The 18625-nt window shown below is 38.6% G+C and overlaps 1 protein-coding gene across 10 annotated transcripts; it reads left to right on the top strand.

Annotated features, from left to right (window-relative positions):
- Positions 1–1064: 1064 nt before the first annotated feature.
- On the top strand, positions 1065–17451 carry LOC149829135 (serine/arginine-rich splicing factor RSZ21-like). Of its 10 annotated transcripts, none has more exons than XR_016434398.1 (8): positions 1065–1190; positions 2096–2207; positions 9810–9898; positions 14045–14282; positions 15514–15636; positions 15762–15825; positions 15938–16031; positions 17252–17451. XR_016434398.1 is itself a non-coding variant. In XM_090017916.1 (7 exons), exons 2-6 carry the CDS (start codon positions 2119–2121, stop codon positions 15790–15792), a joined length of 570 nt encoding a protein of 189 aa, XP_089874042.1. In that variant the 5' UTR covers positions 1065–1190; positions 2096–2118; the 3' UTR covers positions 15793–15825; positions 15938–16194. The 10 variants fall into 10 exon arrangements, 2 of the variants coding, with proteins under 2 accessions (XP_089874042.1, XP_089874041.1); XR_016434399.1 differs by lacking the exon at positions 17252–17451 and adding an exon at positions 16669–17167; XR_016434397.1 differs by lacking the exon at positions 17252–17451 and adding an exon at positions 16431–16489.
- Positions 17452–18625: the final 1174 nt, after the last annotated feature.

Below are 18625 nucleotides of genomic sequence, written 5' to 3'. Positions count from 1 at the left end.
AAATTGTGCCATAATTCTTAGAGTTTATATTGACTTTGCAGGTAAAAAAGGAGCCTCACAGTTGTCTGAATCACCACAGTCCGTTTGCACTTATGTCCACCAATGTGCGACTCAAGTCAAGAAAAAAAGAAGAGAATACTTCTGGCTAAGTCTAAAAAAAAGATATTGTGTATGTCCGTTGGTTCTATCATTATAATGAAAAAAAACAGAATGCCCTGTGAAGGTTCTAGAAGAGGACAATTTTGTCAAGACTCTAAAAAAAGAAGGTTTCATTGTACTTGAGTCAACCTCTGGTATTCCCATTTTAGAAGAGGATGTGTTTGAGAATCCTATTGAATAGAAAACATTGAATATGTTGATGTGATAAAAGTTTTTGACTCATCCAACTTGACATATACAAATCATCATGCTTAGATAAATTGTATAGATTATGCCATGAGAATTCAAAAGCTAAAATTCCTCATGTCTCTTTTGAAGAAGCTCATGACAACTGAAAATTTAATGTATTTTTTTACTATTAAAATGTCAAGAGTTTACTTTTTATTGATTTAAAAAAAAAAACATCAATGTGTCCTTGTGAAAAAAAACAAGATTTACAAGTAGAACTCGTGTCATGTATCCTCGTGTGCCGTATCTTCGTGACATAGTTGGTACGCGCAATGTTGTGCATATCGGTATGTATCAACCGATACTTATCGTATCAGCAGAAAATCAATACACTTAATCCCTGAATCGATTGTTTTTTAATAAATATAAAAAATACTTAAAAGTATTTTTAATATGATCTTAATAGCTTTAACATGTATCACGTTCTGATTGACATGTAATATTTTTTACTTATTTTTTGGCTGATTTAAAATGATTCACTTGAGTATCCGTATCGGCCGATTCGAATAAATCGTTGGCCAAACGATACAGGCCGATACAAATACTCACATTGGGTACGAGTAATCGGTTCAGATATTTATGAATTATTTTCTCTTATGCACGTGGCAGCGCGTCTTGTGAGGGCGTTCTTTTAAAGTATAACAATGAGTCACGTCAATAGTTTTGCAAAGTTTTCAAGATCGAAGTTTTAAAGCGGGCGTCCTAGGGTTTCGGAGCGCGTCCCTCTCAGTCTCAGGAAGGAAAATTAGGGTTTTCTGATCCAGAGCGTCTGTTTCCCTTCATTCTTCCCCTTCCCCCCCTCGGTAAGCATCTCGGCTTCTTCGATCGACTCTTTGTCTCTCTCTCTCTCTCTCTCTGTTGTTTGTTCGTTTTCGTGGAGTTTTTATCGCTCATTGTGTTGCTAGCGTTCGGTTCACTCAGATTCTTTGTTTTTTTGGTGCTAGTCGTTGGTTCCTCTTGTTGTTTCCTTTATTTATTTTCTCTGATTGTGTTATCTGGCTTAGTGTTTGTCGCGGGTTTTGATTCTTCGCTAGGGTTTTGGTTTTTAGCCGCCGAGGATCAAGAAAAATCTGGTGTAGTTTGTCTAAGTTTTTGAAGAATTGATGCTTCGATCTTGACGGGAACGAATATTGGGGTGTCTTCTGTGTCCTAGGGCTTGTTTTTTTCTGTTCGTGTTCTTTCTGGAGGATGGGGCTGGTGTCTTGGTGAATAAAGACCTAGTTTGTAGGTTGTATATAGGTTTGTGGATGATGAAAATGGGGGGACTGTAGTCGTGATATTATTTCGAGTCTTCTGTTATTTTCCAGAATTGTATTTTGATATTTTCAAGATATTGGAAATTCTATCAAGAAATTTTGTTTACCCTAACCTAGTGAAAACATCACAATATTTTATAACCATTGGTGATTTCTTTTTGACTGATATACATATATATGGTTGGCGCAAACACGCTCATGCGCTTGCTTGCCAAACTTCTTCCTGGACCACATGACTTTAAATCATCTCGCCCGATTTCTTGTTAGATATCCATCTATTTTTTTTCCTTTTCTTTTTAAATTTGAAATGCCGTCTCTTAGATTCAGGTTCATTTGGGATTGTGAACGGATCGTTAGGAAAATGTTCTCTATCGCTATTTATACTATTTTCAATTACTACATTATGTTCTGGAAATTTGTGTCAGTTTTCTGATATCTTGTGAAATTTGTAGCTGGTTGAATCAGGTTTGTGAAAATGTCTCGTGTTTATGTGGGAAACTTGGATCCACGAGTTTCTGAGCGTGAATTGGAAGATGAATTTCGAGTATATGGTGTACTGCGAAGGTGAGTGTATACATTATTATTTCCCTTGATCTGTGGCATTCTGTTTTCCTGATTTTTGGTGGGATACAAATTCTTGTGTCGTGTTAGTTTTGTTGCACCCAGAACTGCTTATGTTTGTTGATCTATAAATGGCTTCATGGAAAGATGGACCAACTTATATAATTTACTTCTGAGCACATGACCATTTTCGTTTATAGCCTGAATTTCTAGTGTACTTCAAGTTACTGATTAATCCCTTCTTGATCTTCAAAATTGCTACATTTTGGGTAATGGCATTTGTAAAAATTGATATTTGCTTAAGTTGTATTATTTTGAACTTAGTGGTTATGAAACTTATAGATTTATAAGAAAAAAGTAATCATTTGCTTATCATAACCTTGTGTGCTAATATATTATATGGATATAGTTACTCTAAGAATTGTCTTTTGGAGTTTCAATGGAAAGAAAACAAAAGGATCTTTCAATGGTTAACTTGCATTGAGGGATACTATTTGATGAAATTGACAAGCATCATAATCTTGTTTATGCTCCTTTTGTTCTGCAAGTTGAACGTGGATATAGTGTTTGTGTTTAGCTCCATCAGAGCACAGCTGATCACTTTTTATTTGATCAGGAAATTCAGTTTCTTGTAGTTGAATATTAAAAGGGTATCTTGGAACATTCTTGGACAATGATAGGATTGCACAATTTCATCCATCAACTCTGTTCACTTTTGTGTGCTCCTTTCAGCACTGTTGGTGCATGCAATTGCTCCTAAACTGCTTTCCTCTGTTTTTCTTATTGCAATTAGGGGTCTTCAGAAGTACCTTTCTTCATGGGGAGTGATTTTTGGTACTCTATGATGTACTTCATGGGCAAACTTATGTGGAGAGAATGTTGCTTAGTTGACTGGCACTATGAAGATTTTTTTTTAGGTTCTTCAAATTAGGGGTGGCCAACAGGCTGTCCTGGACTGCTAATAGACCAGGCCGTTGACCGAGCCGGACCGGTCTAGGCCCAATTTAGGTTGGTCCATTAAAAACCTCCCGCCCATGGCTTGCCCATTAGGTCCGTAGGCCTAAACAGGCCTGTCCCCCCCCCCCCAGTGTTGTAAGTATCGTACCATATCGTCCGATCCGATATGTATCGTTACTTTGGGCCTAATCGATACGATACACACCCATATCGAGATACGGGTGTATATCGTCCGATACACCTCATGTATTGTACGATACACCTCGATACAGGGTGTATCTTACGATACACAATTAGTGCATTTTATGTTGTAGTCTATAGTCACATATATCAGTGATATTTTGAAAATATCATGATATTATTGATCATGGAAAACAAATATTAAAGGTAAAATATCATGATATTTTTAAAATATTAGAAATTTATATCTATCATGATATTAGCATGCTAATATCATGATATATTATGATATTGTCAATTAGTTTTACTTATTTATTTATTTTTTACATTTTAAATATGTTTTTCTTCTTTCTTTTACACATTTTACTTATTTTTTATTATTTATGTATTTTTTGTCTAAACATAAAATTTTCTTACTTATTTTTGTTATTTTTTTTATCTTTTAAGTCCCGAGATTTTCTCAAGATTTATCACCAAACCAATAATATTGCGAGAAATTGCCTCACCGAGATATAGCCTATATCAATGTTTGTGACTATGTGTTGCACTCAATTCATTTTTTTTTTGAAATATATAAAATGACTTCTTAAGGTGAGTTTGTGCTCACTCCTAAAGAACTTGAGAGTGATTTAGGGCTTGAGGAAGTCTTCATTTTTTGTTTGAACTAGAGTTACCGAAAGCACCTAGGCGCATGGGGAAGCGCGCTTCCCCGAAACGCATTTCGAAAGCGCGAAATGTCTCGCTTCCCCGAAACACGTTTCGGAAGCGCGAAATGTCGCGCTTTCGAAACGTGCAGGAAAGCGCGCTTCCCAAAAATGAGAAGCGTGTTTCCCTTGCTACTCCCCCATGCTTCCTCCTCGCTTCCCCATTTTTTTTATTTTTTTCGCTTCCCCCTCGCTTCCGGCTCGCTTCCGGCTCGCTTCCAGTTTGCTTCCTAGATCGCTTTCGAGACGATTCGTAATTTTCTTCTAAGTCATCCCACGCTTCCCGCTTCCTAAATTTTTGAAAGTGCCTCGCTTCCCTCTCCTGCTTCCCGTATCGCTTCCTCGACTGGTAACTCTGGTTTGAACTTAAAAAAATTTGGTTATGTAAAATTTTTAAGTATTGAGAAATACTTGGGGATTTTGTTTTTGTTTATGTAAACATGCACTCTTGTGGATCTTATGACATGTTAGCTTAGTGTTGTTTATTATTTTACAATTTACATTTTTTTATGAGATATGCATGCCATTTATAGTGTCTCATGGAGACAAATGCTTAATATGTGATACCAGTTGTCACGGGCTAAATTCCTAGGTCCAATTTTTCGTGCTTACAAGCCAAGGAACGCCTGTGCGACACTAGGTTTTGCGGCCTAGTCAGCCTCACAACACATGTTTTCCCACATGTTAATTATCTTACACAACGGAACTTCAACTTACGTGCATAGTCGTCCCATACCGACTAACACCTCCAACCGAAGGGCAAACGTGCCTTGCTACTCCCACAGGCAAGCACACACTTTAGTCTTTTTTGTATAGCCTTCTTTTTATTTTTTATTTTTGTCTTTTTGTTATTGCTTAAGGGCTTTTTGGTCAAAGACCATTAGAGATGTTGGGAGCATCCCAATGGCTCTAAGAGCTCTCTTAAGCCTATATAAAGGGTTTTTCTCCCCTTGTTTTGGTATGATTGTCTGAAGCACTTCACTCTCAATAATATTATATTTTTAATGCTTTATTCTTTCCCTTTAATGGATTTGTGATGCCTTCGTGGCACTGCCGACTTAACCAACATTCAACGCGGGTCATGGGGTTTATGACACATTACTTGTGCATCGCCGATGCGAGCCAAGCCCCTGAGCTCTATTCTGAGTCACCATTCCTTAGTTTCGGCCATTTGAAGCAAACACCACACATATGCTTTATCCTAGCGTGTCATGGAGCGTATAGCGACCCCATGGGCACGACCCCAGAATAACCTCGCCACTAAAAGGTCAAGGTCTTTCGACCTCCAGTCCGAAGACTAGTTGATGATTGCATGTTATAGCGAACAATACCACTTAGACTCGTTTGCCGGCACCGTGTATGGTTGGGACCACACTGCCGCACCAAGAGCCGCCTCCCCGCGCACCCAAGGCTATTGCCCACATCCTATTGGGGATTTGCACTACACACAGACACCTCCATGCACTCCCTATGTTGCCCGTGCGATATAAGAGTTGCTTGTGCCAAGCCAGGCCATCTAACTCAAGTAGGAGGTCCCCTATTTAGGTGTTTTGGGATCTGAGCTCCCCTTGGTAGGAGGAACCCGAATAATGTTTGGGGAACCATAATTTTTTCAACTTTTGAAATCTTGGAATCCGACTTCATCAACATGTTCCCCATAGTTCATTTACACGGTGTCTTTTTGATCTTCGCCCCAAACAACTTCAAATGAACGTTGGACTGCGTACACTGCTGCACATGCCATGCCTGTGCTGCTCATTGCAACACCACATGCTGACACACGACAGCGCGTGGCCACGTGTGCGCACTATGCACCAAGCGCCGCACACAACACTTGTGATGCACTGTGCCCCGTGCGCCCGACGCTGTTGCCCACATTGGGAACGCACAACAGTGGCGCAGATCCGCAGCTCATGGGGACATAAATGCTTAATACATGATTTATGGTTGTATTTTGTGTCATTCATCATTGTTTCATGTGATATGAATTTTTTAGAATTTTTGCTAACCTTTTTCTGAATTTTTTGGAATTTAAAAAAAATTTATTAAAAATTTCTGATACGTTTACTAGACTTTGTTACTTTGGGCTCGACCGATACAATACTTAAAAACTTGCTACAAACATCACAAATTATGCATTTATGCTAATTGATAGAAAAAACATAATATAAACGTTTATGTCATTCTAAAAAAACTAAATCAAAACCTTAATTTCTACAAACATCATAAAATATGCATTTATGTAATTGATAAAAAATGCTTAATATTCTAACCAAAATTAAATCACACGGTATTCATAGATTCATGCCTAATGGTATTAAAAAACACTGAAAAAAACCTAAAACCATGAACTAAACATTTATGTCATTCTAAAAAAAACCAAATCGAAACCCTAAATCCTAACAAGCATCATTTATAGATGATGCTAATTGAAAAAAACCCTAATTACGTATTTGTCATTTGAAAAACCCAAATAAAAACTTAAACCCTAACAAAAATCAAATTTTGGGTTTTCATAACCAAAATCAAGCATTCATGAATTGAATCATGCTTAACGATAACTGAAAATAAATTAGGACAAAAGACCTTAAAACCCTAATTACAAATTGTTGTTGTTTGGAAAAATCCAAATCAATATCCTAATTCCTAAAAAAGTATAGATTTATGCTAATTAAAACAAATAAGCCCTTACTAATCTAACCAAAATCAAGAATTCATGATTCATGCCTAATGTTAATTGAAAAATAATAAAAAACCTTGAAACCTTAATTAAACATTCATGCTATTTAAAAAAACTAAACCCTAACAATACATTATACTAATTGGAAAAAATAAGCATTTTGAAAAAAGAATGCAATGAAAACAAAGAAGACCCAACCACTAGGGCCAGGGGCGTGCAATAGAGGGGCCGTCAAACGGTGGCCGGCCCGCCGGACTCCGACAAAGTTTTAGGAGAGAGAGAGAGAGAGAGAGAGAGAGAGAGAGAGAGAGAGAGAGAGAGAGAGAGAGAGAGAGGACCACAAGGCATGGCCGTGCACACCATTGTTGGTTCTGCCGAATAGGATGATAGAGTGCTGGAGTCCTTAACACCGGACTATGGACCATCTCTGGTGTGCCTGACCCATTTGGAGCTCGACCGATCTTGTTCTAAGTGCGTCCCAACCCATTTATTAATAGGCCGGGTTTTGGCCTGGTTCTTAACAGGCTCAGGTTTGAAGAGTGGCCCATTACTCGGGCCATTGGCCCGATGGGCCAATGTTCGGCTGGTCGGTCCTGCCCGACCCAAACCTTTTTGTAGGTTATTTTCGAATGAAGTTCATAAATTAATTCCTATAATACCAAAAGCAATGAATTAAATGAAAGATAAATGCACCCATCTAATTATTTTTCTATTTTTCATATAATCAATGCAACTAATTAGGTAAATAGTAATAGTTACCAAGTTACTATGCAACCAACTACTAAAAAATTAAATAGCTAGCTCATGCCCAACGGATCGGCTCGATAGACCGTGGGCCGATCTGGGCCCAGCCCATGTATATAACTGGCCAGGTTTCGGCCTGATGGCTAACAGGTCACAGCTTAAAACCTGGACCCAAACCTGGCCCATGGTGGGTTGGGTCAGCTTGGCCCACCGGGCCGCCTGTCCCATTGCCCACCCCTACTAACTAACTAACTAACTATATATATATATATATATATAGAGAGAGAGAGAGAGAGAGAGAGTTGGGGTCGGGGGTGGAGAGGGATGGAGTTAAAAGGGTCGGGTACAGGTGTGTCCACCCTGATCCGAACCTTGCTATTGGGAGAATTTTTGGGCTTCGCCCCTGTATATGTATATAAAAATTCACACACATGCAGACTATATATAGGGAAAATATAAGGTGGTTTTGTAGTATGATACCATACGGTGTTACACACTCTTGTTTGTATGGATACAGCCAACAAATGGTAGATCTGACCTTAAGGATGTGTTTAGCATGGTTTATTGACTATGTTAGAAGGTTTTATCATGTCTAATACAACATAAGATCTTATTTTTGAGACTGAAAATCAACGCTCACAATTAATGAAAATAAGGGCGGTATAAAAATAGTATAAAACATCATACTTCAGTCAACTTTAACACATGAAAATAGTAAATTAAACATGATTCAATGGTTAGATTTTGCATTTGGAGCTTGGGTCTATGTAAATCAAGTGTACCACCGTAGAAGCACCCATATATATATATATATATATATATATATATATAGGGTAAATATATGGAAATCTAACCTCTTGATCATGTTAACATGTTCCATTTATTATTTTCATGTGTTAAAATGGACTCGAATGTGATGTTCTATACCATTTTTAAACCACCATTATCTTTTTGTGAATTGTGAGCCGTTGATTTCTCTATCTCAAAGATGGAATATTATGGTGTATTAGACATGATAAAACCTTCTAATATAGTAAACAAACCATGTTAAACACATCTGTATGGTAAGATTTACCACTTAGTGGCTAGATGTATACAAACAAGAGTGTGTACCACCATATTGTATCATAGTACTGAACCACACACACACACACACACACACACACACACACACACATATATATATATATAGGAAAACTGGAGTATGTTTACCAACCAAATATGTTTGCTGGTATGAATCAAGATTTTTATAGGTTTTTTGCAAATGTATCCCTGCAGATGCATTCGGCATGGTCCATTTGCTAGGAATCAACTGTTGGATCATCGTAATCGGATCAAGAAATGTGATTTTTTATGCTTGAATATTTATAAAAATTCTAGGCCGTCGATTTTCAACCCTTAAAAGATCCTTATACATCGTAATCCGATGATCCAAGAGTCTGTTTCTATAAAACCAAGCATCTAGATCACATTTGTACTGTGAATTTTTTGAAAAAAGTAAATAAAACCTATGAAAATCTTGGTTCATACCAGTAAACATATTTTAGTTACCCTATATATATATATATATATATATATATATGGGCCGTCCCATCCTGCCCATTGACCACCTCTACTTCAAACTATTGTACCATTGAAATGGAAAACAGCAACTAAGTTTTGAACCAAGCTCTAGTCACAGCCACATCTTTTCTCCAAAGTGATTTTCTTGTATTGTTTTGTAGATAATTCAAAGATAATATGATAGTTCATGATATAATTGTGTTTTTTTTCTTGTCATCTTTCTGGTTGTAAGTTTTTTTTTTTGCTTTTCTGCTGGTGCACTTGCCGGCATCAATCTTTGTCATCAACCATTTTGCATTAGTAAACATCTATTTGGGTTTCAAGATCTACATCTAATTGTTACCCTCTAGTTCAAGGTAAAAACACGGCATTTTCTGAAAAGGTAAGAGGAGAGAAGAAGAGAAAGGGAGGGGCGGGGTCATGAAGTGGGTCAATGGTGTTGAACTTGCTAAGTGATATTTGCATTGTATTTATGATTTCTTGTTGAAAGCGTTTTAAGCACTGGATCTTTTTTTAGGTTTGAGCAATTATTCATTCGTGCCTGCTCTTGTAAATGTGTGGTTTATAGTTAAGATTAGTTTAGCTGGGTGCCTATTTAATCTTGATCATGCATTAGGTATGGGTATGGGGCTTGGCCTGTCTACCCTTGCAACACTCTTGCATTATTTTCTATTACTAGTGTTTATCATATGTTCTAATGGCATTATCTGGCCAATATTATAGTTGATTAATATTTTGATTGTCTGTTCTAATATCAGATCTGTTTATTGTTTGTAGTGTGTGGGTTGCACGAAGGCCTCCTGGTTATGCATTTGTTGAGTTTGATGATCGTAGGGATGCTTTAGATGCAATCCGTGCCTTGGATGGTATACTTAAAATCTATGATGATGGTTTACTTTCTTCTTCCTTTATTAATTGGTTAGTCAAGTATCATTTTTCTTGGCCTTTTCAAAATAGTGCAGATTTTCTTGGCGTTCAACTGTTAGATATCATTTTATTCTAAATCAATTGATAAACAACTTAATTCTTGTCTCGTTCATCATTGAAATCAACTATTCATTGGAAAAGGCAGTACAGTTCAGGAAGATCTCCTTTTATAGTTTGTCATGTATTTTGTGTCTATTTGCTAGGCCTTCCATCCCCCCCCCCCCCCCCTTGTGTCTATTTCCCTGAATGAAGATAATAAAGGATGAAAACGAAAAAATAATTTTGGTCATACTCTTTTTTATCGATTCATGATATCTTGTGGTTTTTAATGTAACACATTTGCGGCAAGAAAAAAAATCTGATGTTTGTGCCTTTTAAATGCACGACCTGTCTACCCTTTTGTGTAAATGGGCTTAAATCCTAGCCTAGCATGAGCCATTAGATATGATATCCCTCTTTGAACATGGTGGTTGTGGATTTGATGCTGCGCTAAAGAAACAATACCGAGACTGGTAACCATGTGAAAATGAGGATTGCCAATGTAGGATTTGGGTCAGACTTGTGATCTATATGGATCCAAATTATTGGCTTGAGAGGGTCTATGGAGACATGAGTAAAAATGAATGGGTTTGGATCAATCCTTAAACCTGAGCATGTTTGGTTTCAGATTAGATAAGCTATGTGATAGATTATCAACCAAAACCCTTTTTTTTATAACATGGAAGTACCTCACCCATCCCCATGAGTGGGATGATTTGAACTTGGGCCTCTCAGTTGACAGCAACTCTAGGAAGCCACTCTAGGAACTTGTTAGTCTTGTTTCAGTTAATGCTCTTGTGAGAGAAAGCACCCTATGTTGATGTATTTGGGACAATTAGGGTTGGCCTGGGCCATGATATTTTACCAAAACAATGTTAAGTTTGGGATTCAAGAGGAACAATATGGTCGGGACCTGGGCTGCCATATGCCTAATCTGTCCATACCCAAAACCTATTCTAAATCTGAGTCCAAATGCCACATAAATAGGTTGATGATGGTTGATCCTATTCCAGTCGATGGATAGCTAGTGAAGATGCAAATCTCATGATAAATAATTAAATAGGTCAATATTAATGTTTGACTTAACATTGTGAAGTAATAGACTAATAGAGTTGATCATTTATATTAAATTAACTGTATACTATGTCTACTTGTATTTCTTATCAACAATTGATAAATCTCACCATAATTGTCTCCTATATATTTGTAGGATCATGCCTTGACTTAGGTTTTCTTGTTGGGACTGGAACTTAACCATATTCCAAGATAATTCATCTATTACTTGGTGCATCTAGTGATTGCCTAGAGCTGCCACGTCATTTTGTTCAGTTATGGCATCCTAGAAGAATCATTGTGCATCCTAGTGATCTAACTTGTGCATGTTGTTGTCCATGACTCAATGCAACTAGATTAGGTTTTAGTTTTTTGCCATTTTTTTAATTACAGCGCCTCTGAAATCTCTCTCTCTCTCTCTCTACACACACACATGCACTCACATACACACACACTGCATTTAGTTGTCAATGAATCAGTGTTACTAGATTACATTTGAGCACTTTGCGAGAAAGCTATGTCACACAGATACTCCATTTTGACTGCCGTTCTGTATATTGAAAATTTCATAAAAATGGCTGTATCCCCATATCTTCAGCGGTATCCATGTGACATAGCCGGAAAGCTATGTCACATGGGTGCAGGTGCGGGGATTCGGCACTTCCAAAAAACCCGGGTGTGGGGGTGCGGCAGGGGCAAAAATGTAATATATATATATATATATATATATATATATATATATATATATATAATCCACTACTCAATATGTTCAAATTCAATTAGAACTATAGTTTTCTATAAAAAAAATGTACATGAACAAACAACATATTTCACAATTTCTGGTGTGAATGTTACCATCACGGTATAATCGTCTGGAAAAACCAATATCCAGTAAAGCATAGCACAGTACCATAGTGTATCTAAGAAAATAAGTTGTACAGGGATTAAATATGCAACACCCCTGGACCCACGTGTGCCAAAAATACCTACAAATTCCCTATGTTATAGAATATCCATAAACACGCATAGATTTCCCTTCTAATAATTAAGGGTGTGATCAGTTACAATCTATATTGCAAATCACAACATATGTTTTAATCAGAGTTACCAGTCGAGGAAGTGGGAGCGGGAAGCGATACGGGAAGCGAGGCACTTTCAAAAATTTAGGAAGCGTGGGACCATTTAGAAGAAAATTCCGAACCGTCTTGGAAGCGACCTAGGAAGCGAACCGGAAGCGAGGGGGAAGTGAAAAAAATGAAAAAATGGGGAAGCATGGGGGAAGCGCGCTTCCCATAAAAGGGAAGCACACTTCCCATAAAAGGGAAGCACACTTCCCAAAAAAGGGGGACGCTTCCCCTCACCCTTCGGAAGCGCGACGTTTCACGCTTCTCCTTTTGCCTAGGCGCTTCCGGTAACTCTGGTTTTAATACTTAAAAAGATAACTCCTCGACATTTCATGTTCATCACATTTTAGGTAGCATAAAATCTCATACTAGCTCGACCAATATAACTCCTACTTGCATCCAAATGTACAACACCATTCATTACACAGTTATGATGGGATAAGAACTAAGCAAGTGAGAACAACTAGTAAAACATATCCTTTGCTGTAATGCAAGTGTTGCAGACAGATTTTCGACCATGGATAAAAATGCAAACCCGCAGTCATACACAACTATACTTTGAGATACAAAAGAGAACACCGATTAGTTGAGGCAAATCACAAACATTTTTTCAATTTTAATTTAGGATAACTAAATCACAGATTTCTATTCATGGATTTCATACAAGAAAAAAAAAGTTTTGTTGCCAGTACTCAGTCTGTGATTTCAATCTTCAAGTTTTTTTGGGTCCATAGCAGCCGAAATCCCCAAATCTGCCGATTTGGGGTTTACGGCAGCCCTTAAAACTCCTCTTTTGATTTGGGGTTCAAAGCAAACCGAAACCCCTAAATCTGCCGATTTGGGGTTTTCGGCAGCCATTAAAACCCCTCTTTTTTTCTTTCAAAATCCTTTATATTTGGGGTGTGTTACAACCCATTGCAAACTTGAAACAAAATACACCCACAACAATCGTAGTAAACCCTACCTGTGAATCGCGGATTCCTGATTTCTTTCTTATTCCCTCTTTCGGCTACCGTGAATCCAAAGGAGACCCCTCGCCATCGTGCTCGTGTGAGCCGTGTGCCTTTTCACCAAATGGTGCGAGAAAGAAAGGAAAACGAGAGGGAGAGAAGTAGGGGAAGGAATATAACGAGAGAGAGAGAGACAGGTAACGAGTGAGAGAGGAAGAGGATGGGGGGTTTAGAAGAGTGCGTAAGAGAGGGGCGAAACAGAAGGGAGATGGGGGTCGTGGGTGATCGTGGGGAGTGGGGGTTGGTTACCCCAACACTCCAGCGGCTGCGCAACACCCCCTCCCTTTTCATAGGGCATTTTTTTAAATCCAAAAAATGGACCGAAATGACCCTGGATGCAGTCAACACACCCAGGGACGGGTTGACCGCACCCGCACCCGCGTCGAGTCGACGCGGGTGCGGCACCTTGCTAGCCGAATCCCTGTTACATAGCCGGAAAGATGTACAGGATACAGTAAAGCATAAAATCATATTAATCTGCTCTCCTTTGTCCCGTCGACTGTAGCGTGTGTGTTGCCCAGGGCATAAGGGGCAATGATGACTTGATGTCACACTGTTGACTGAAGGAGCTTTATTTTGGAGGTTGTCAGTATGCCAGTGAAAAAAATTCCAGATATTGCCAGAGAGATGAGTGTGATTAATAGGTGTTTATGAATTGAATGCTTTACCTCTAGGAATGCTTTCGCCAAAGCATATTTTTGACTGCTTATTGTGTTGCTTAATTTATCAATTTTTTTTATATTTGAGATGATTAAAGATTGTGGATTTCAATTTAGGTGGCATGTTGGGATTTAATCTCTTAATTTGCAATTATCACAGTTGCAGAATTAATGATCTGTATTCCCTTGGTCCATGACAGGAAAGAATGGATGGCGTGTTGAGCTCTCCCATAATTCCAAAGGTGGTGGTGGCGGCGGTGGTGGTGGACGTGGTGGTCGTGGTGGCCGAGGTGGAGAGGATATGAAGTGCTATGAGTGTGGAGAGCCTGGGCATTTTGCTCGAGAATGCCGATTGCGTATTGGTCCTGGTGGACTGGGAAGTGGACGGCGCCGTAGTCCTAGCCCTCGATATCGCCGTAGCCCAAATTATGGTCGCAGGTGTGCCTTTCTGTTTTGTGATACCTTTTATACCCCACATTTTCTGTATGCAAGCTGTTTTAGATGTGGGAAGTGGAAACTTTTTTATTACAATCTCAAGTCCTTGACAATTATTATTTTTGCCTTCATGTTTAAATTGTTCATACTTATGCTTAGTGAGGGAAATGGCAAAACTACGATGATTTCAGGATTCTTGATCTTTGTTGGTCTTCTTAGTTTTACTGGCGAAAGAGTGGAGGCCAAAATTTGGGTTTGAAGCTGGTTATTTCAGTCTTTGCATCCCCTTGGCAAAAGTGAGGGGACAGGTCCAGTCATGGACCTCTAACCCTGCTTACTTTTTTCTTCCCCCTTTTTCTCCTCTTTCTGGTCACCTTTGTAATGTGTACATGTATAATGCTTGCTGTGTGAAGTTTGGGATCTTCTGATTCTTGCTTTTAGGAGTTCCAGTAATTAAGGCTTAATTTTCTCAGTTTTATGAATTCTAGAATTGTTCAATTTTCTCCCAAATCGTTCCATCTTTTATGGGTATGATGCTGTTATTCATGGTTTGTTTTTTCGGTTGCATGTCCAAATGTGCAAAATGCTTTTCTTGCTTCTTTTTTTTTAAAACTGCTCATGCTTTTGGTATGAGATCTGTGTCATTATGTGCTAGGTTAGTACAAAAGTTCCTTTCTGAATGTATATATTTTTTTGTTCTGTCATGATATGTACAAATTGAAAACCATAGTTCTTAGTACAAAAGTTAAAGGTAAAGGTAAAGGAAAGCCTTTTGCTGCCAGTCGTGCTTTACAGCTGGATGTTGACTTGGAACTGTAATGTACGAACAAAAGAAAAAGTTCATTTCCATGCTCCATTTTACAAACTCTCTCTGGTTGTTGGCTTCTCTTGTCATGTCCTATGTGCAGGTGTATTTCTTTGAGTTAATCTTATCCATATTGCAAGTACAGCACCAACATTGTGTGGTTATTGATTATGGTGTTTGCAGTTTATTATTTGTGGTAACAGCTTGCAGTTGCACAAAAAGATCTTATTGATATCTTCCATATCAATCATATTATACATAATCACTCTTCTATGGGTATCTTATTAATCATAAGATCATATCGTACTCTCTATCTTGGTGTGTGTGGGTGCATGCTGAACTGCCTGAAACATTGACCTCCCAGTTAAAAAGTCTGTAGCATAGATTGGAATTTAAAAGTATGCTTGTAACCTTGACAATTTATGGCAGAAGTTACAGCCCACATGGGAAACGTTCACCACGCCGTCGGAGCGTATCGCCTCGTCGTGGAAGTAGCTATAGCAGGTCGCCTGATTATCACCGAAGTCGTCAAGACTCACCTTATGCAAATGGGTATGCTTTGGTTTTATGAGAGCTCTAGTGTACTGTTTTAAATGAGTAGTTTTTTTTCCGGTCTAAAGAGAGGATAACAAAATTTGTTTTCATCTGTTTAATTTGCCATCGTTGTCCTGTTGCAGGGATCGCCGCCGGAGTAGGAGCAGGAGCTGAATATGAGTGAGCTGCAAAAAGTCAAGAAGTTAGGTGTGTTATGAAATATTTTGATAGACTGGAAGTTTTTGGACAGGAACCTTGCTATCTTGTCTGCTTGATTGAACATTGGGAGTTTAGTTACACCCGGACTTTGTGTGATTAGTCAGTGGCTTCTGCAAACTGCTTTGCTGCTAATGACGCTTTCAAACTCCATGCTGGTGATGAGGGGGATCCTCAGTTGCCTGGCATTTGAATAGGTTATATTCCAACTTGAGTGCCTATTTATATATCTTTTAGTTTGCTTAAGAATGACTTATATTACCTTCTTGGCTTGTGGTAGTCATCATTGAATAATGTAGAGTAATTTGGGGTTAGGACATTATGACAAATTTACTTAGACCTGCACCTTTCTGTTGTTTTGAGGTATGGTTCTGCACTTCTGCTTAAACGACATCATCTGGAACTTCTACTCTCTTCTACATGGGTTTCTGCTTCAATGCTTATCATCATCTACTCATCGCTTCTGGTTTTTCTGTACGTGTCACACATTGACATCTTCAGAGATCGGTGCTTGGTCACTACATTTATTAGATGTCCTGCCTTTCTGCAGTGAAAACTTAGTTTCTTTTCATTAACCTTGAGATTTAGCAATGCAGTTCTACTGATTTGGGAAGATGAAGGCTTGCATCTTCCTCCGTCATGTGTTCCTCTTCTAGTGGATCTGCATGTACATCATGGCTACCTGAGCGTTTGCCTTCATCATGTGTGTTCCTGTCATTGTGGATTTCGATTTGCTTCATGGCTACCCGGCATCTGCCTTCATTGTATGTGTGCACGTCATAGTGGATCTCTGTTTACAAAAGCGCATCTGAATTCGTTGTGTTCCTGTTGTAGCGGATCTCCGTCTACATCATGGCACAGTTCAGGCACGGGCTGCTTTGGTTAACTTTTCTGCAATGCCTCTGCTAAAGTAACACGTCAGTCCGGCTTCGTTGATACACCGACAGGTTGATTTCTTGGTCTGCCTTTACCTTTTGGTATGTCAGCCATACTTGGTAACACTGTTTAACTTCAGTGTTACAATATAATATACTAAATTGGACTACGGCTCCTGCCTTCATATAAGATTCCTCTGGCCCTGTTCTGGGACAGGTCTCCGTGGTAGTAAGCTTCATTCGAAGTACCTGTTAACTGAAATTTGGATTCAAAGTAAGCTTCGATCGTTGCTGTTGTTCCCATTGAGAGAGTTGTATCTCAAACCCCTTGATTATGATACCTTTGTTCTTCCTTCCCTAGAACACAAACTCGAGGATGCCTAGATTGTGTAGATGAGTCCACTTATGTATTATGTGAACTGCCCCATCAATTCTCTAGCGTCTCTCTTGTTTCTAAAGGCTAACCAGTTTCAAAGTGATGATGTGGTGGTGATGGCAAGTGTGATGATAAGGTGTTATGGTTGAGTGATCGACTTTTGCAGATTTTTGCATAATCAGGAGAATGTACTGTAAAAACATTTGGAGTGATGAAGGGCGTTTTGAAGAATGTCTTGAATGGTCAACATTTTCAACCATGTACTCTATAGAAGTTGGTCTGACCCAGGTTCCAATTTCCAAGTGAATATACTGTGACACAAGTTGGTCTTTGCCAATCTTTCATCTTAATTCTGTTCCATAACTACTTTGGTGGTGTTTTCAATCTTGCCTAGCTGCTTCACCATTTTATCTGGAATCTAGTGTTCATTCTTCTCATGGATGTGGGAGAACAATTCTCGTGTGCCCCATTTCTTATGTAAAGCTAACATGAGAATGTGACAGTGTTATTCAAAATCTCATTTGGGGCCGGTTTGCTGACTTCTCATGTGATTTTAAGCCACATTCTTCACCGTGATTTTGGAATCACATGAGATGCAAACAACTTGCCACTAATAATGCTTAAAACACTTATTATCGATATGTTTCACAGGGCGTTAACATGATTCAGACGTTCAACAGACTTTGGCGTTGTCTTTTTTGTTTTTTGAAGGATGACAATGATTTCGCCAATTATACTTATTAATCGTTATTAGCTGGTTTGGTTTTGCCGAGGCTGGTCAGGATATGTAGTAGCCTTAAAATGTTATACTATATTAATAACCAAGTAAACTATGGGAGTAAAAATAAATATGAATTCAGAATACCACTGTGGGGTTGCCCGCATGGCCAATGGGGGCGTTGTGAGGGTGCTGAGATTAAGACACCAGATCAAACTCACTGGCGTGCGGGTTTGTCCTTAACTTTCAGAGGTGAGCCATGTAAGTCACATTGGTTGTGGGGCTCCACTCGGGGTTTTCCTTGGCAAGGGTTCTTCGTCGTCAAAAAAATATGAGTGCAGAAATGTTAATGTGAAATGGTGAAATTGTTTTAAAAATGAAAACTGTGTTCTAAAATCATGTTAATGTTTTTTTTGAAGTTCGTGAGAAGCAAGAAAAAATGCAAAAAATTCAAAGCCTCCTAACAGGGACGCTGTCTTTGACTTTTGGATTCGTGTAATGTTCACAAGTCGCCCTTACCAGGCGAGTAGAGCCTTTGTGAGTCACTAAAACTAATAGTATGTAAAGCAGCTGTGTTTCCAACTAGGGTTGCAAATGGGTTGGATATGATCAGGGTTCTTGGCTTGACTATTCGTGATTCAAGTAAATTGACTCATATCCCATTATAATTCCAAAGCTCAGTGCCTTGTATGAAACAAGCCTATTTTATGACTTCAGCAAATTGAACAGTTAGATAACTTGGGAAATTTCCTAAACAAGAAAGGGTTTTATTTCCAGCCATGGACGCAAATGGGTTGGATATGAATGATGTGCTTGAACAGT

The sequence above is a fragment of the Nuphar pumila genome, chromosome 9, assembly GCF_984573655.1.
Source record: "Nuphar pumila chromosome 9, dmNupPumi1.hap1.1, whole genome shotgun sequence".
NCBI lineage: Eukaryota > Viridiplantae > Streptophyta > Magnoliopsida > Nymphaeales > Nymphaeaceae > Nuphar > Nuphar pumila.
This window is presented reverse-complemented; position numbering and strand designations above follow the sequence as displayed.